At 45.0% G+C, this 17,549-nt stretch overlaps 1 protein-coding gene across 1 annotated transcript in view; it reads left to right on the forward strand.

Moving 5' to 3' along the window:
* The window catches only part of slc1a3a (solute carrier family 1 member 3a), a 687,310-nt gene that overhangs the window by 50,223 nt on the left and 619,538 nt on the right, over positions 1-17,549 (forward strand). Inside the window, exons 2-3 of the mRNA XM_068029072.1 lie at positions 10,089-10,324; positions 17,089-17,226. Of these exons, the coding sequence (XP_067885173.1) occupies positions 10,186-10,324; positions 17,089-17,226 (277 nt within the window). The 5' untranslated portion in view covers positions 10,089-10,185. The remainder of the gene's footprint in view (positions 1-10,088; positions 10,325-17,088; positions 17,227-17,549) is intronic.

Here is a 17,549-nt window from a genome sequence, read left to right on the forward strand (position 1 = left end):
TCAAAACCTCCAACACCACCTCCTTTGTAATGTTGATATGCTCCAGGATATCGCTGTTCCCTCCCTTGAACTCACTAGCTTCCATGTCCTTCTCCACGGTAAATACAGATGAGAAATATTCATGTAAGACCTCGCCCATTTCCTGTGTCTCCACACGTAGACTGCCACACTGATCCTTAATCTCCCTAGCTACCCTTTTACTCTTAACATACTTCGAGAATCTTTTAGGATTCTCCTTTATCTTATCTGCCAGGGAAATTTCATGACCCCTTTTCGCCCTCCTAATTTCCTTCTTAAGTGTAGTCCTACATCCCCTATAGTCCTCGAGGGACTCACTCAATCCCAGCTGCCTATACCTGACATATGCCTCCTTCTCTGTCCTGACCAGACCCTCAATATCCCTCGTCAACCAAGGTTCCCTAAACTTGCCAGCCTCGCCTTTCCATCTAACAGGAACATGCCGGCCCTGAACCCTTCCTATCTCACTTTTAAAAGCCTCCCACTTGCCAGGCATCCCTTTACCTGTACACAGCCTCTCCCATTCAACTTTTGAGAGTTCCTGTCTGATGCCATCGAAATTAGCCTTCCCCCAATTTAGGACTTCAACTCGAGGACCAGTCCAATCCTTTTCCTTAACTATCTTGAAGCTAATAGAGTTATGGTCACTGGTCCCAAAGTGCTCCCCTATTGACACATCAACCACCTGCCCATCCTCATTTCCTAAGAGGAGGTCAAGTGTAGCCCCTTCTTTAGTAGGGCCATCCACATACTGCTTCAGAAAACTATCCTGGACACATTTAACAAATTCTTCCCCATCTGATCACATAGCACTAAGGCAGTCCCGGTCAATAGTAGGGAAGTTAAAATCACCTACTATTACAACCCTATAATTCCTACACCTATCTGTGATTTCAAAGAACAAAGAACAGTACAACACAGGAACAGGCCATTCGGCCTTCCAAGCCTGCGCTGATCTTGATGCCTGCCTAAACTAACACCTTCTGCACTTCTGGGGACCGTATCCCTCTATTCCCTTCCTATTCATATATTTGTCAAGATGTCTCTTAAACGTCGCTATCGTATCTGCTTCCACCACCTCCCCTGGCAGCAAGTTCCAGGCACTCACCACCCTCTGTAAAAAAACTTGCCTCGCACATCCCCTCTAAACTTTGCCCCTCTCACCTTAAACCTATGTCCCCTAGTAACTGACTCTTCCACCCTGGGAAAAAGCTTCTGACTATCCACTCTGTCCATGCCGCTCATAACTTTGTAAACCTCTATCATGTCGCCCCTCCACCTCCATCGTTCCAGTGAAAACAGTCCGAGTTTTTCCAACCTCTCCTCATAGATAATGCCCTCCAGACCAGGCAACATCCTGGTAAACCTCCTCTGTACCCTCTCCAAAGCCTCCACGTTCTTCTGGTAGTGTGGCAACCAGAATTGCACGCAATATTCTAAGTGTGTCCTAACTAAGGTTCTGTACAGCTGCAACATGACTTGCCAATTTTTATACTCTATGCCCTGACCGATGAAGGCAAGCATGCCGTATGCCTTCTTGACTACCTTATCCACCTGCGTTGCCACTTTCAGTGACCTGTGGACCTGTACGCCCAGATCTCTCTACCTGTCAATACTCCTAAGGGTTCTGCCATTTACTGTATACCTCCCACCTGCATTAGACCTTCCAAAATGTATTTCCCTACATATATGCTCCTCCACTTCCCTCTGACTATTGGGGGGCCTATAGTATAATCCCATCAAAGCGATCACCCCTTTCTTAGTTCTAAGTTCTACCCGTATGGCCTCGCTGGACATTCTCCCCGGGATATCCTCTCTAAGTACTGCCGTGATGTCCTCCCTAATCAACAGTGCAACTCCCCCTCCTCTCTTACCTCCACCTCTGTCATGCCGGAAGCATTGGTACCCCGGAACATTGTGTTGCCAGTCCTGCCCATCCCTCAACCACGTTTCCATAACAGCTATAATATCACAATCCCATGTACCGATCCATGCTCTGAGTTCATCTGCCTTACCTGTAAGGCTTCTTGCATTAAAGTAAATGCAGTTTAGCTTACCAGACCTTCCACGCTCTCTGTCCTGCCCCTGCCTGGCCTGCCTACTGGACTTGCTTGCTTTAACCTCTACATTTGCCTCGACTATCTCATTGGGGAGACTACTACTTTCCGTCCCACTTGCTACTTTTCTACCTCCTGTTACCAGCTTTGCTTCCTTCCAATTTGAGCTACCCCTCAGGTTCCCATCCCCCTGACAAGCTAGTTTAAACCCTCCCCAACAGCACTAGTAAATCTCCCTGTGATGATATTAGTTCTGTTCTTGTTAAGGTGTAACTCGTCCATCTTGTCCAGGTCCCTCCTGCCTCAGAACTGGTCCCAATGTCTCAGAAATCTGATACCCTCCCTCCGACACCAATTCTCCAGCCATGTGTTCAATTGATCAATCCTCCTATTCCTATGCTCGCTAGCATGTGGCACTGGGAGTAATCCTGAGATTACTGCTTTGGAGGTCCTGCCTTTTAATTTCCTTCCTCACTCCCTAAAATCTGCTTTCAGGACCTCATCCCTTTTCTTAACTATGTCATTGATACCAATGTGGAACATGACCTCTGGCTGTTCACCCTCACCCAGAAGAATGTCCTGCAGCCGCTCCGTGACATCCTTGACCCTGGCACCAGGGAGGCAACACACCATCCTGGAGTTCTGTTTACTGCTGCAGAAACGCCTGTCTGATCCCCTGACTATCGAATCCCCTATTGCTCTTCCACTCTTCTTCCTCCCTGAGGAACCATCTCCCTCACCAGTATCCAAAATAGAAAACCAATTAGCAAGCAAGATAGACTCTGGGACTCCTGCACTAACTGCCTGATTCTCTCAGACTGCCTGGCGGTTACCTATTCCCTATCTGCCTGTATGCTCCTAAACTGTGATGTGACATCTCCCTAAATGTGCTATCCACATAGTTCTCTGCCTCGCAGATGCACAGGAGTGACTCCAGCTGCTGCTCGAGTTCCGAAATTCGGAGATCAAGCTTTTGCAGCCGGTGACACTTCCCACAGATCTGTTCATCTAGGACACGTGGTGCTGTGCGCTCAAACTTATTTTCTTCTTGATTTACAGTTCCCCTCCTTACTGAACTCCCTCAATTACCAAACTCCCTTCTTCACACTCTGTGCGCTGCAGCAGCACTCAATGCAGACAAACAGCAGAGTTCTCTCAATTTATACTCTGAAAATAATGCTATGTTCGTTCTGCTAGGCCTCTGCTGAAGCTCAGAAACCAGTTTAAGCCAGCTACCTAATTAACTAGCTACAGCTACTCTGAGTGTGAGTATACCCCTGTTTAAAACTGCAAGAAACCTAACTTGCCTCTTAACTGAAACAGGAATTTCAATTAATTGCTCGATATAAACAGAACAAAAACTAGTCAAGAGATTAACCCTTAAAATTCAAAGAACAAAGAAAATTACAGCACAGGAACAGGCCCTTCGGCCCTCCAAGCCTGCGCCGATCCAAATCCTCTATCTAAACCTGTCGCCTATTTTCTAAGGGTCTGTATCTCTTTACTTCCTGCCCATTCTTGTATCTGTCTAGATACATCTTAAAAGACGCTATCGTGCCCGCGTCTACCACCTCCGCTGGCAAAGCGTTCCATGCACCCACCACCCTCTGCGTAAAGAAATTTCCACGCATGTCCCCCCTAAACTTTTCCCCTCTCACTTTGAACTCGTGTCCCCTTGTAATTGAATCCCCCACTCTGGGAAAAAGCTTCTTGCTATCCACTCTGTCTATACCTCTCATGATTTTGTACACCTCAATCAGGTCCCCCCTCAACCTCCGCCTTTCTAATGAAAATAATCCTAATCTACTCAACCTCTCTTCATAGCTAGCGCCCTCCATACCAGGCAACATCCTGGTGAATCTCCTCTGCACCCTCTCCAAAGCATCCACATCCTTTTGGTAATGTGGCGACCAGAACTGCACGCAGTATTCCAAATGTGGCCGAACCAAAGTCTTATACAACTGTAACATGACCTGCCAACTCTTGTTCTCAATACCCCGTCCGATGAAGGAAAGCATGCCGTATGCCTTCTTGACCACTCTATTGACCTGCGTTGCCACCTTCAGGGAACAATGGACCTGAACACCCAAATCTCTCTGTACATCAATTTTCCCCAGGACTTTTCCAGTTACTGTATATTTTCCATTCACTCACTTACCAAACTCCCTTCTTCACACTCAGTACAGACCTGCTCCCAGGCTGTACCTGAAGCATCTCTTCCTTAAAGATAAGTGCTGGAAAATGGGATTAGAATGGATAGGTGTTTGATGGCTGGCATGGACACGATGGGCCGAAGGGCCTGTTTCTGTGCTGTATGACTCAATAACCCAATGTTCTGATACAGTGCTTCGTTGCAGTCTTTAGTTTCATTTTCCCCCGGCTAGATCCCATCTTATCACCTTGTAATTAGCTGTGATCATTCTACCTTATTTTGTTCCTTAGTCTGTCTAGTTTTATTCTTGATTGACATTTTCCATGACTGCTTGAAACAACCGAATGGCTTGCTGGGACATTTCAGAGGACAATTATTGGTTGGTCTAGAGCCACATGTCGGCCAGACCAGGTAAAGAGGACAGATTTCCTTCACTAAAGGACATCAGTGAAGCAGATGGGTTTTTAGAACAATCCAATAAAGCAGCCTGTTTCTATGTTGTGTGTTTTGTATAATTCTATCTTCTAGCAGCTCCCTGGATTCCTGCAGTGAAGCAGGATGAAATATAGTGAGAAGTCCACTTCCTGTTTATATTGAGTACCTGCTACCTGCCCATTATATTGAAGGACTAGGTTCCTGTTTAGATCCTGAAAAATGAGTGTGCCTCTGAAATTCTCAGTTTTTGTTGACGGATAAATGTACAGATTGTTCCTCTTTTAAAGCTGCAAGACTCCATCATCACTTCCTCCTCTCTGCTCCTTCACTCTATGAAATCTCATTCTCTCCTACTCGAGCTCATTATTTTACAGCAGCTGTTCATACACTCCCCCTGCTACCCCTACAACCTAGACTTTACCACAGAAACTGGCTGTAAAACTACAAATGGATGATACGCTTCATCTTTTAGTTTACTCCTTCTCACCTTTGCTGTTTGTAGTATATATAAATGATTTGGAGGAAAATGTAGCTGGTCTGATTAGTAAGTTTGCGGACGACACAAAGGTTGGTGGAGTTGCGGATAGTGATGAGGATTGTCAGAGGATACAGCAGGATATAGATCGGTTGGAGACTTGGGTGGAGAAATGGCAGATGGAGTTTAATCCGGACAAATGTGAGGTATTGTATTTTGGAAGGTCTAATGCAGGTGGGAAGTATACAGTAAATGGCAGAACCCTTAGGAGTATTGACAGGCAGAGAGATCTGGGCGTACAGGTCCACAGGTCACTGAAAGTGTAAACGCAGGTGGATAAGGTAGTCAAGAAGGCATACGGCATGCTTGCCTTCATCGGTCGGGGCATAGAGTATAAAAATTGGCAAGTCATGCTGCAGCTGTACAGAACTTTAGTTAGGCCACACTTACAATATTGCGTGCAATTCTGGTCGCCACACTACCAGAAGGACATGGAGGCTTTGGAGAGGGTGCAGAAGAGGTTTACCAGGATGTTGCCTGGTCTGGAGGGCATTAGCTATGAGGAGAGGTTGGATAAACTCGGATTGTTTTCACTGGAACGACAGAGGTGGAGGGGCGACATGACAGAGGTTTACAAAGTTATGAGCGGCATGGACAGAGTGGATAGTCAGAAGCCTTTTCTCAGGGTGGAAGAGTCAGTTACTAGGGGACATAGGTTTAAGGTGCGAAGGGCAAAGTTTAGAGGGGATGTGCAAGGCAAGTTCTTTACACAGAGGGTGATGGAAGCAGCCGGGGGAGGTGGTGGAAGCAGGTACGATAATGACGTTTAAGAGACATCTTGACAAGTTCATGAATAGGAAGGGAATAGAGGGATATGGGCCCCGGAAGTGCAGAAGGTTTTAGTTTAGGCAGGCATCAAGATCGGCGCAGGCTTGGAGGGCCGAATGGCCTGTTTCTGTGCTGTACTGTTCTTTGTTCTGTGTTCTTTTTACCTGAGCGGTGTCCTAGACTTACCCCTTACCTGAGTGAAACATAGAAACACAGAAAATAGGAGCAGGAGTAGGCCAGTCGGTCCTTCGAGCCTACTCCGCCATTCATTCTGATCATCCAACTCAGTAAACTGTTCCCGCTTTTGCCCCATAACCTTGGATCCCTTTCACCCCAAGAGCTATATCGAACTCCTTCTTGAAAACATATAATGTTTTGGCCTCAACTGCTTTCTGTGGTAGCAAATTTCACAGGCTCACCACTCTCTGGGTGAAGAAATTTCTCCTCATCTCAGTCCTGAAAGGTTTACCCCATATCCTTAGACTATGACCCCTGGTTCTGGACTCCCCGACCATCGGGAACATCCTTCCTGCACCTACCCTGTCAAGTCACCCTCCAGTGCGGGACGCCCTCCAGTAAGTGAAATAAATGAAGGGGAACTGGTAAATAAGGCCAGTAAGACTAAGAGAAAGAGCAGATGGGGAGAGCACAGCGGGACTGGTGGTCTGAAGTGCATTTGTTTCAATGCGAGAAGTATAACAGGTAAGGCAGGTGAACTTAGAGCTTGGATTAGTACTTGGAACTATGATGTTGTTGCTATTATAGAGACTTGGTTGAGGGAAGGACAGGATTGGCAGCTATATGTTCCAGGATTTAGAAGCTTCAGGCGGGATAGAGGGGGATGTAAAAGGGGTGGGAGAGGTGCATTACTGGTTAAGGAGAATATCACAGCTGTACTGCGGGAGGACACCTCGGAGGGGTCATGCAGCGAGGCAACATGGGTGGAGCTCAAGAATAGGAAGGGTGCAGTCACGATGTTGGGGGTTTACTAGAGGCCTCCCAACAGCCAGCGGGAGGTAGAGGAGCAGATATGTAGACAGATTTTGGAAAGATGTGAAGGTAACAGGGTTGTAGTGGTGGGTGATTGTAACTTCCCCGATATTGACTGGGACTCACTTAGTGCTAGGGGCTTCGATGGGGCAGAATTTGTAAGGAGCATCCAGGAGGGCTTCTTGAAACAATACGTAGATAGTCCAACTAGGGATGGGGCCGTACCGGACCTGGTATTGGGGAATGAGCCCGGCCAGGTGGTCCAAGTTTCAGTAGGGGATCATTTCGGGAACAGTGAACATAATTCCATAAGTTTTAAGGTAGTTGTGGATAAGGATAAGAGTAGTCCTCGGGTGAAGGTGCTAAATTGGGGGAAGGCTAATTATAATAATATTAGGCAGGAACTGAAGAATTTAGATTGGGGGCGGCTGTTTGAGGGGAAATCAACATCTGACATGTGGGAGTCTTTCAAATGTCAGTTGATTAGAATCCAGGACCAGCATGTTCCTGTGAGGAAGAAGGATAAGTTTGGCAAGTTTCGGGAACCTTGGATAACACGGGATATTCTGAGCCTCGTCAAAAAGAAAAAGGAAGCATTCGTAAGGGCTGGAAGGCTATGAACAGACGAATCCCTTGAGGAATATAAGGACAGTAGGAAGGAACTTAAGCAAGGAGTCAGGAGGGCTAAAAGGGGTTATGAGAAGTCATTGGCAAACAGGATTAAGGAAAATCCCAAGGCTTTTTATATGTATATAAAGAGCAAGAGGGTAACCAGGGAAAGGGTTGGCCCACTCAAGAACAGAGAAGGGAATCTATGTGTGGAGCCAGAGGAAATGGGCGAGGTACTAAATGAATACTTTGCATCAGTATTCACCAAAGAGAAGGACTTGGTGGATGATGAGCCTAGGGAAGGGAGTGTAGATAGTCTCGGTCATGTCGTTATCAAAAAGGAGGAGGTGTTGGTCATCTTGCAAAGCATTAAGGTAGATAAGTCCCCAGGGCCTGATGGGATCTACCCCAGAATACTGAGGGAGGCAAGGGAAGAAATTGCTGGGACCTTGACAGAAATCTTTGCATCCTCATTGGCTACAGGTGAGGTCCCAGAGGACTGGAGAATAGCCAATGTTCCTTTGTTTAAGAAGGGTAGCAAGGATAATCCAGGAAATTATAGGCCGGTGAGCCTTACGTCAGTGGTATGGGAAATTATTAGAGAGGATTCTTCGGGACAGGATTTACTCCCATTTGGAAACAAATGAACTTATTAGCGAGAGGCAGCATGGTTTTGTGAAGGGGAGGTCGTGTCTCACTAACTTGATTGAGTTTTTTGAGGAAGTGACAAAGATGATTGATGAAGGAAGGGCAGTGGATGTTATCTATATGGACTTCAGTAAAGCCTTTGACAAGGTCCCTCATGGCAGACTGATACAAAAGGTGAAGTCACATGGGACCAGAGGTGAGCTCGCAAGATGGATACAGAACTGGCTCAGTCATACAAAGAACAAAGAAAATTACAGCACAGGAACAGGCCCTTCGGCCCTCCAAGCCTACGCCGATCCAAATCCTCTATCTAAACCTGTCGCCTATTTTCTAAGGGTCTGTATCTCTTTACTTCCTGCCCATCCATGTATCTGTCTAGATACATCTTAAAAGATGCTATCGTGCCCGCGTCTACCACCTCCGCTGGTAATGCGTTCCATGCACCCACCACCCTCTGCGTAAAGAACTTTCCACGCATATCCCCCCCTAAACTTTTCCCCTTTCACTTTGAAAGACATGGAAGACAAAGGGTATCAGTGGAAGGGTGCTTTTCTGAAAGGAGGGATGTGACTAGTGGTGTTCCGCAGGGATCAGTGCTGGGACCTTTGCTGTTTGTAGTATACATAAATGATTTGGAGGAAAATGTAGCTGGTCTAATTAGTAAGTTTGTGGACGACACAAAGGTTGGTGGAGTTGCGGATAGTGATGAGGATTGTCAGAGGATACAGCAGGATATAGATCGGTTGGAGACTTGGGCGGAGAAATGGCAGATGGAGTTTAATTCGGACAAATGTGAGGTAATGCATTTTGGAAGATCTTATGCAGGTGGGAAGTATACAGTAAATGGCAGAACCCTTAGGAGTATTGACAGGCAGAGAGATCTGGGCATACAGGTCCACAGGTCACTGAAAGTGGCAACGCAGGTGGATAAGGTAGTCAAGAAGGCATACGGCATGCTTGCCTTCATCAGTCGGGGCATAGAGTATAAAAATTGGCAAGTCATGCTGCAGCTGGACAGAACTTTAGTTAGGCCACACTTAGAATATTGCGTGCAATTCTGGTCACCACACTACCAGAAGGACATGGAGGCTTTGGAGAGGGTACAGAAGAGTTTTACCAGGATGTTGCCTGGTCTGGAGGGCATTAGCTATGAGGGGAGGTTTGATAAACTAGGTTTGTTTTCACTGGAACGACGGAGGTGGAGGGGTGACATGATAGAGGTTTACAAAGTTATGAGCGGCATGGACAGAGTGGATAGTCAGAAGCTTTTTCCCAGGGTGGAAGAGTCAGTTACTAGGGGACACAGGTTTAAGGTGCGAGGGGCAAAGTTTAGAGGGGATGTGCGAGGCAAGTTCTTTACACAGAGGGTGGTGAGTGCCTGGAACTTGCTGCCGGGGGAGGTGGTGGAAGCAGGTACGATAATGACGTTTAAGAGGCATCTTGACAAATATATGAATAGGAAGGGAATAGAGGGATATGGGCCCCGGAAGTGCAGAAGGTTTTAGTTTAGGCAGGCATCAAGATCGGCGCAGGCTTGGAGGGCCGAATGGCCTGTTCCTGTGCTGTACTGTTCTTTGTTCTTTGACTCTTAACTGCCCTGTGAAATGGCCTAACAAGTCACTCAGTTCAAGGGCAATTCGGGATGGGCACTAAATGCTGGCCTGTCCCGTGACACCCACATCCCATGAACGAATAAAGACAAGCTGGTGTTGAAGATTGGAAGTGATGGAAAGCCATTGTTTATTCTTGTGTCCAGGGGTACTGTGTTAAGTTGTGTGACACTTACTCCACCGTGGTCTTTACCTGACGGAGGATTGTAAACATTCCCTGTGACTATTCGGTTAATGTGTTCTGTTGTCTCTATTTGCCTTTACAGCTGTTTGTATGCAGTGGACTAGATCCCAAGACATCACACATCAGCATTAGGGCGAACAACTAAAAACAGCACAGACGAGACGATTGGTGTAAAAGCAATGGAACGAATCCAGCAGGGCTTTCACAAACGCACAACATTAGCTCAGAAACGGGTTCAGAAGATAACCAAGGAGGATCTGAGGAAATTCATCAAGAACAATGGATTTGTGCTATTCACTGTAGTGGCTGTGATTGTTGGTTAGTAGTATTCGATATCTAACCCAATGACCTTCAACATATCATTGGAAAACCAGTCCTATTTCCACAATGTCACATCCTTCCCCAAGATCTCTATCACTTGCTTCCACCCCAAAGCATTCCATCGCTGCTCTGATATTCCCATCACCTCAGACTTTGAAACTCTATTGCTTCCATAGCCTTATCATACAATCATAAAAATCATAGAAAGTTTACGGCACAGAAAGAGGCCACTTGGCCCATCATGTCTGTGCCGGTCGAACAACGAGCAACCCAGCCTAATCCCACATTCCAGCATTTGATCCATAGCCCTGCAGCTTACAGCACTTGAGGTGCATATCCAGACTCCTTTTGAATGAGTTGAGGGTTTCTGCCTCAATTACCCTTTCAGGCAGTGAGTTCCAGACCATCACCACCCGCTGGCTGAAAAAGTTTTTCCTCATCTCCCCTCTAATTTTTCTACCAATCACTTTAAATCTATGCTCCCTCATCACTAATCTCTCTGCTAAGGTGAATAGATCCTTCACTTCCACTCTATCCAGGCCCCTTGAAATGTACAAAATTTTGATCAGATCTCCCCTCAGCCTTCTCTGTTCCAAGGAGAACAACCCCAGCCTATCCAATCTTTCCTCATAGCTGCATTTTTCCAGTTCTGGCAACATCCTAGTAAATCTCCTCTGTACCCTCTCTAGTGCAATTACATCCTTTCTGTAATGAGGTGACCAGAACTGCACACTGTACTCAAGTTGTGGCCTAACCAATGAGTTATAAAGTTCCAGCATAACCTCCCTGCTCTTATATTCTATACCTCGGCTCATAAAGGAAAGGATTCCATATGCCTTCTTAACCACCTTATCGACCTGACCTGCTACCTTCAGGGATCTGTGGACATTCACTCCAAGGCCCCTCACTTCCTCTACACTTCTCAGTATTTTCCCATTAATCGTGTATTCCTTTACCTTGTTTGATCTCCCCAAATGCATCATCTCACACTTCTCCAAGTTGAATTCCATTTGCCACTTTTCTGCCCACCTGACCAGACCATCAATATCTTCCTGCAGCCTACAGCTATGCTCCTCGCTCTCTACCACACGGCAAATCTTTGTGTGGTCTACAAACTTCTTGATCATGCCTCCTATATTTACGTCCAAATCGTTAATATCCACCACAAAAAGCAGGGACCCAGAACTGAGCCCTGCGGAACGCCACTGGAAACAGCCCTCCAGTCGCTAAAACACCCATCAACAATTACCCTTTGTTTCCTGCCACTGAGCCAATTTTGTATCCATCTTGCTGCATTTCCCTGGATGCCATGAGATTTTATTTTTTCAACCAGTCTGCCATGTGGGACCTTGTCAAAAGCCTTGCTAAAATCCATGTAGACCACATCAACTGCACTACCCTCATCTATCGTCCTTGTTCAATACATGACCATATGAATTAGGAGCAGAAGTAGGCCATTCGGCACCTCCAGCCTGCTCCACCATTCAATAGATCATGACTGATCTGTTTCTGTCTCGAATTCCACACTCCCATCTACCCCCGATCATCTTTGATTCCCTTACCTAACAAGAATCTATCTACCTTCGCCTTAACAATACTCAATGACCCTGCCTCCACCACCTTCTGAGGCAGAGAATTCCAAACTTGCACAATCCTCTGAGAAAAAGTGTCTCCTCTTATCTGTCCTAAAAGGACGACCCCTAATTTTCAAATAGTGCCCCCTAGTTCTGGACTCTCCCACAAGAGGAAACATCCTTTCCACATTCACCCTGTCAAGACTGTTCAGGATCAAAAATGCAACCAAGTTGGTCAGACAAGATCTTCCCTTAACAAATCCATGCTGACTATCCTTGATTAACCTGTGCCTTTCGAAGAGACAGTTTATCCTGTCTTTCAGAATAGATTCCAATAATTTGCTGACTACTGAGGTTAGACTGACTGGCCTGTAATTATTCGCTTCCTTGTTAAACAGAGGTACAACGTTAACAAATCTCCAATCCTCCGGCACCACACCTGTATCGAGGGAGGACTGGAAAACGATGGTCAGACCTTCTGTTATTTCCTCTCTTGCTTCTTTTAACAGCTTGGGGTACATTTCATCTGGCCCTGATGATTTATCAACTTTCCAGGATGCTAATCCCATTAATACTTCCTCTCTCCTGATGTTTATCACATCCAATACTTCACACTCCTCCTCCTTAACTACAATATCTGCATTGTCCCCCTCTTTTGTGAAGACAGATGCAAAGTATTCATTAAGAACCATAGCAATATCTTCTGCTCCTACACACAGGTTACCTTTTTGGTCTTTTATGGGCCCTACTCTCTCCTTAGTTATCCTCTTACTCTTAATGTATTGATAAAACATCTTTGGGTTCACCTTGATTTTGCTTGCCAATATTCTTTCATGCCCTCTCTTTGCTTTCCTAATTTCCTTTTTGATTTCACCCCTCCACTTTCTATACTCCTCTCTGCTTTCTGTAGTATTGAGTTCTCGGTGTCGGACATAAGCTTTCCTTTTCTGTCTTATCTTACCCTGTAGGTGCCTTGACATCCATGGACTCTAGATTTGGCCGTCTCACCCTTTTTCTTTGTGGGAATATGTTTACCCTGAACCCCTTGAATCTCCCCTTTGAATGCCTCCCACTGTTCTGACACTGATTTACCTTCAAGTAGCTGTTTCCAGTCCACTTTTGCTAAATCACTCCTCAGTTTAGTAAAATTGGCCTTGCCCCAATTGAGAACTCTAACTCCTGTTCTATCTCTGTCCTTCTCCATAATTATGTTAAAACTGACTGAATTATGATCACTACCACCAAAATGCTCTCCCACTGCCACTCCTTCCACCTGTCCATCTTCATTTCCAAAAACTAAGTCTAAAACTGACCTCTTTTGTTGGACTTGCTACAAACTGGGCAAAAAAGTTCTCCTCAATGCACCTGAAGAATTCTGCTCCTTCAATTCCTTTCACACTAAAACTATCCCAGTTAATATTGGGGTAGTTAAAATCCCCTACTATTACTGCCCTATTGTTCTTGCACTTCTCAGAGATTTGCCTACATATCTGCTCTTCTATCTCCCTCTGACTGTTTGGGGGTCTATAGTACACTCCCAGCAGTGTGATCACCCCTTTTTTGTTCCTTAGCTCAATCCATACGGCCTCATTTGATGAACCTTCCAAAATATCATCCCTCCTCACAGCTGTAATCATTTCCTTGACCAGAATTGCCACTCCCCCTCCTTTCTTATCTCCCTCCTTTATCGTGTCTGAAAACCCTGTAACCAGGAACATTGAGCTGCCATTCCTGTCCGTCCTTAAGCCATGTTTCTGTAATAGCTATGATATCATACTGCCACGTGTCTATCTGTTCCCTCAGCTCATCTGCTTTATTTGCTATACTCCTTGCACTGAAATAGATACCCTTGAGCACTGCCAAACTCTTTTTTTTTATTTTCTAACCTTGTTTCCTCTGTCTTCCTGACACAATCATTAATTTTTTGCCTTCCATTTTCATTTCTGACTTTGTCCCATCTAAGTCTACCCTCAGCTCCCCATCCCCCTGCCAAACTAGTTTAAACCCTCCCCAACAGCACTAGCAAAATGTCCCTCAACGAACTCAGTCCCATCTCCCCCAGAGCCGGTGTTACGAAAGTGCCTCCGTGTTTTGTTAAAATATATTTTTTTGAGGATTCATTTTGAAAGATTGAAGAAATCTTAAACTTTGAGGGTTTCAAAGGGGGCCATGTAAAGGCCACTTGACTTTGAAAAAACAGTCCCTAGAAATATTTTTAAAAGGGGCACTGAGAGGTCTTGTGAGGAAAACAACCCACTTGACTTCCAGCTCAATAAACAACAAAGAACTTTGGACACCTTACAAAGAAGTGACAGGTCAAGATTGATGGCGGTCAAAAGGTTGACCTCCTTTTGTCGGTTTCGCTTTTGAATTGGGGTTGACCGGTATAAAAAGGAGAGAAGAGAATTTCCAAGGAAGGAGAGAAGACCACAACCCGACTCAGCTTTCCAGCACATCCTGAAAAGACCCTGAGAAGTCCGCTGTGTCAACTCATCTCGTCTCCTGTCTTTGAAGAAAAGCCTGCTGAATTGATTCTCAACGCTGCCTGCACAGAACTGTTCTGAAAGATCCCAATGATACATTTATGTGTACTCGGAGGCCAGACTGTATACCAGTTTTGGAACACAATATATCTCATCTGTTTTCTTTCTTAAAGAATGAGCAGGTATTCAGCATAAGTGGGTTTTTTTTGTCTGTTTTGTTGTAACAGAGCTCTAAACAACAATCCCTTTTATTTTTCTGGTTAACTGGTGTATGTGTGTGTGAGTGTGAAGTTAAAAAGGGGAACTTTAATATTTCAGTCTGTTTCTGCTTTGCTTCATTACTGCTTCAGACTTGTTTGATAATAAACTGATCATTTTGTTGTTTATTAAAGAAACCTGGTTGGTGTGTTTTATTCTGAGATAAAAACGGAGTCTATGATTGACCAGATCAGTAAGTGGGAAAAAATGTAAATATATGTTGTGACCTGTGGAGAAGTGGGACTAGAATAAACAATGCACTCCTTCCACCTCACTCATAACACTGGTCCCAATGTTACAAGAATCTAAAGCCCTCCCTCCTGCACCAACTCTAGCCATGCATTCATCTGTTTTATCCTTCTATTTCTATACTCACTTGCGCATGGCACTGGGAGTAATCCAGAGATTACTACTTTGGAGGTCCTGCTTGCTAATTACTGTGCTAGGTAAGAAAACTCTTTTTGCAGGACCACATCCCTCTTTCTACCTATGTCATTGGTTCCGATTTGGACCATAACTACTGGCTGTTCACCCTCCCCCTTCAGGATGCTTTGCAGCCGCTCAGTGACATCCTTGACCCTGGCACCAGGGAGGCAGCACACCATTCTGGACTCACATCTGCGGCCACAAAAAACCCTTGTCTGTTCCCCTGACTATTGAATCACCTATCACTGTGACACTTCCAGTCTTCCCTGTACCTGCCTGGACAGCTGAGCCACCTGTGGTGCCATGGACTTGGCTCTGGCTGCACTCCCCAGGTGAACCATCGCTTTCCTCAGTATTCAGCACTGAATACCTGTTGGAGAGTGAGATGCATTCAGGGGTTTCTTGCACTACCTGGCTTTTCTTCTTGATTGTCTGGTGGTCACCCATTCCCTTTCTACCTCCATAATCTTAAGCTGTGGGGTGACCACATCTATAAATGTGCTATCCACGAAGCTCTCATCCTCACGAATGCACTGCAGTGTCACCAGCTGTTGCTCAAATGGAGCTCAAGCTGCTGCAACTGATGACACTTCCTGTACATGTGGTTATCCAGGACGTGAGAAATGTCCTGAAGTTCCCACATAGCACAGGATGTGCACTGCAGAGGTTGGAGCAGCCCTGCCATTCTTTTATCAATTAGTCAATAAACCTTGGTACTTTAAAACACAATCCTGCTACTAATAAACCCTGCTACTATTAATACTAATAACCCTACCAAAAGTAATAAACCTTAACAATAGTAATAACCTTACTACTGCTAATATTAAACTTTAACAAATCTAATCTACCTTACCACTATTGTTACAACCGAGGCTGGAGGCGTGCACTGTCTTTCTGTAGTTCCATTTCTCCACTGTTCACAACATACATTGAAATGTTTTACCCAGTTACTGATACGGCCACTTCTATACTTGATCTATTTTAGTTTCAGAATAAAATCCGCCAACCAGGTTTCTTTAAGAAACAACAAAATTATTAATCTATTATAAAACAAGATTGATTCAATAAAGATGCAAAGTTTATTAACACACAGGTTGAAATATGAAAATTCCCTTCTAAATAACCCAACACACATGCGCACACACCGGTTAAAGAAAAAATAAAGTTTTCTCTGCAGAGATCACTTAAAAAAAAGGCAAAGCAAAACCTTGGCTAAATACTTATAAATTTTTGAAGAAAAAGGTTAAGATATGGCCCTTTGGTCTAGTGGCCAGGTACATGTAGAGGGCTGTCACTGGAATCTTTCTGGAGCAGTTCTTGTCAGGTGACGGTGAGGGTTGGTCTGGCTGGCTTTTCAGGAGAAATGCTGCATCGGTTTCTCTAGTTCTCACACTGGATTCTCAGGGTTTCTCAAAGAAATGGAAAAGGATGCGCTGGTGTCTTCTCCCTCTTAGCAGGCTGACCACCACCAACCACCACCCCCCCACCCTCCTCCCCCCCAACTGACAGTCAAACAATATCCAAAGATGAAACGAAAAGTCCTGAGCCATAAACCTAGACATGTGACTTCTCTAAGTCCAAGCAGTTCCATAGTCCATGAGGCTTTGGCTGTTTATTTAACTTAAGACATGTGACTTCAAGTAAGTGTTTGTTTTTCAACAAAGTCCCAAGTGTCCTTCCAGTGACCCTTTCACAAAAACCAAATCCATGGAATCTCTTCAGTCTTTCAAATGAGCCAATTTCCTCAATCTTTTAAACACAAGTCCTCAAAACACATTAGTAATGGAAGCACCTTCTTAACACTATTGATATACACTGCCAATACTAAAATGCTACCAATAGTAGTAATAATAGCAATCAATCCCAGCCTATTCCCCACCTCTGTCTTGTCCCCATAGCCCTTTATTAATCCTAAACTAATCTGACTACCCTGCCTCCCGCTTCCTGTCACAACCCAGCACAGTTTTATGATATAGGACAGTCCCCTTTGTCCAGTCTCACTCTCGTTCTTTGTTCCCAGGTATCATACTTGGTTTCTGTCTCAGGAAATATCACATGAATTTCCGTCAGGTGAAATACTTTTCCTTCCCAGGAGAGATTCTGATGCGTATGTTACAGATGCTGGTGATGCCCCTCATCATATCCAGCTTGGTCACAGGTAGGATGATAGGGTCATCGACCTGAAACGTTAACTCTGTTTCTCTCTCCACAGATACTGCCTGACCTGCTGAGTATTTCCAGCACTTGCTGTTTTTATTAACTCTGTTTCTCTCTCCACAGATACTGCCCGACCTGCTGAGTATTTCCAGCACTTGCTGTTTTTATTAACTCTGTTTCTCTCTCCACAGATACTGCCTGACCTGCTGAGTATTTCCAGCACTTGCTGTTTTTATTAACTCTGTTTCTCTCTCTACAGATACTGCCTGACCTGCTGAGTATTTCCAGCACTTGCTGTTTTTATTAACTCTGTTTCTCTCTCTA

Source organism: Heterodontus francisci, chromosome 4 (assembly GCF_036365525.1).
Source record: "Heterodontus francisci isolate sHetFra1 chromosome 4, sHetFra1.hap1, whole genome shotgun sequence".
Taxonomy (NCBI): Eukaryota; Metazoa; Chordata; class Chondrichthyes; order Heterodontiformes; family Heterodontidae; genus Heterodontus; species Heterodontus francisci.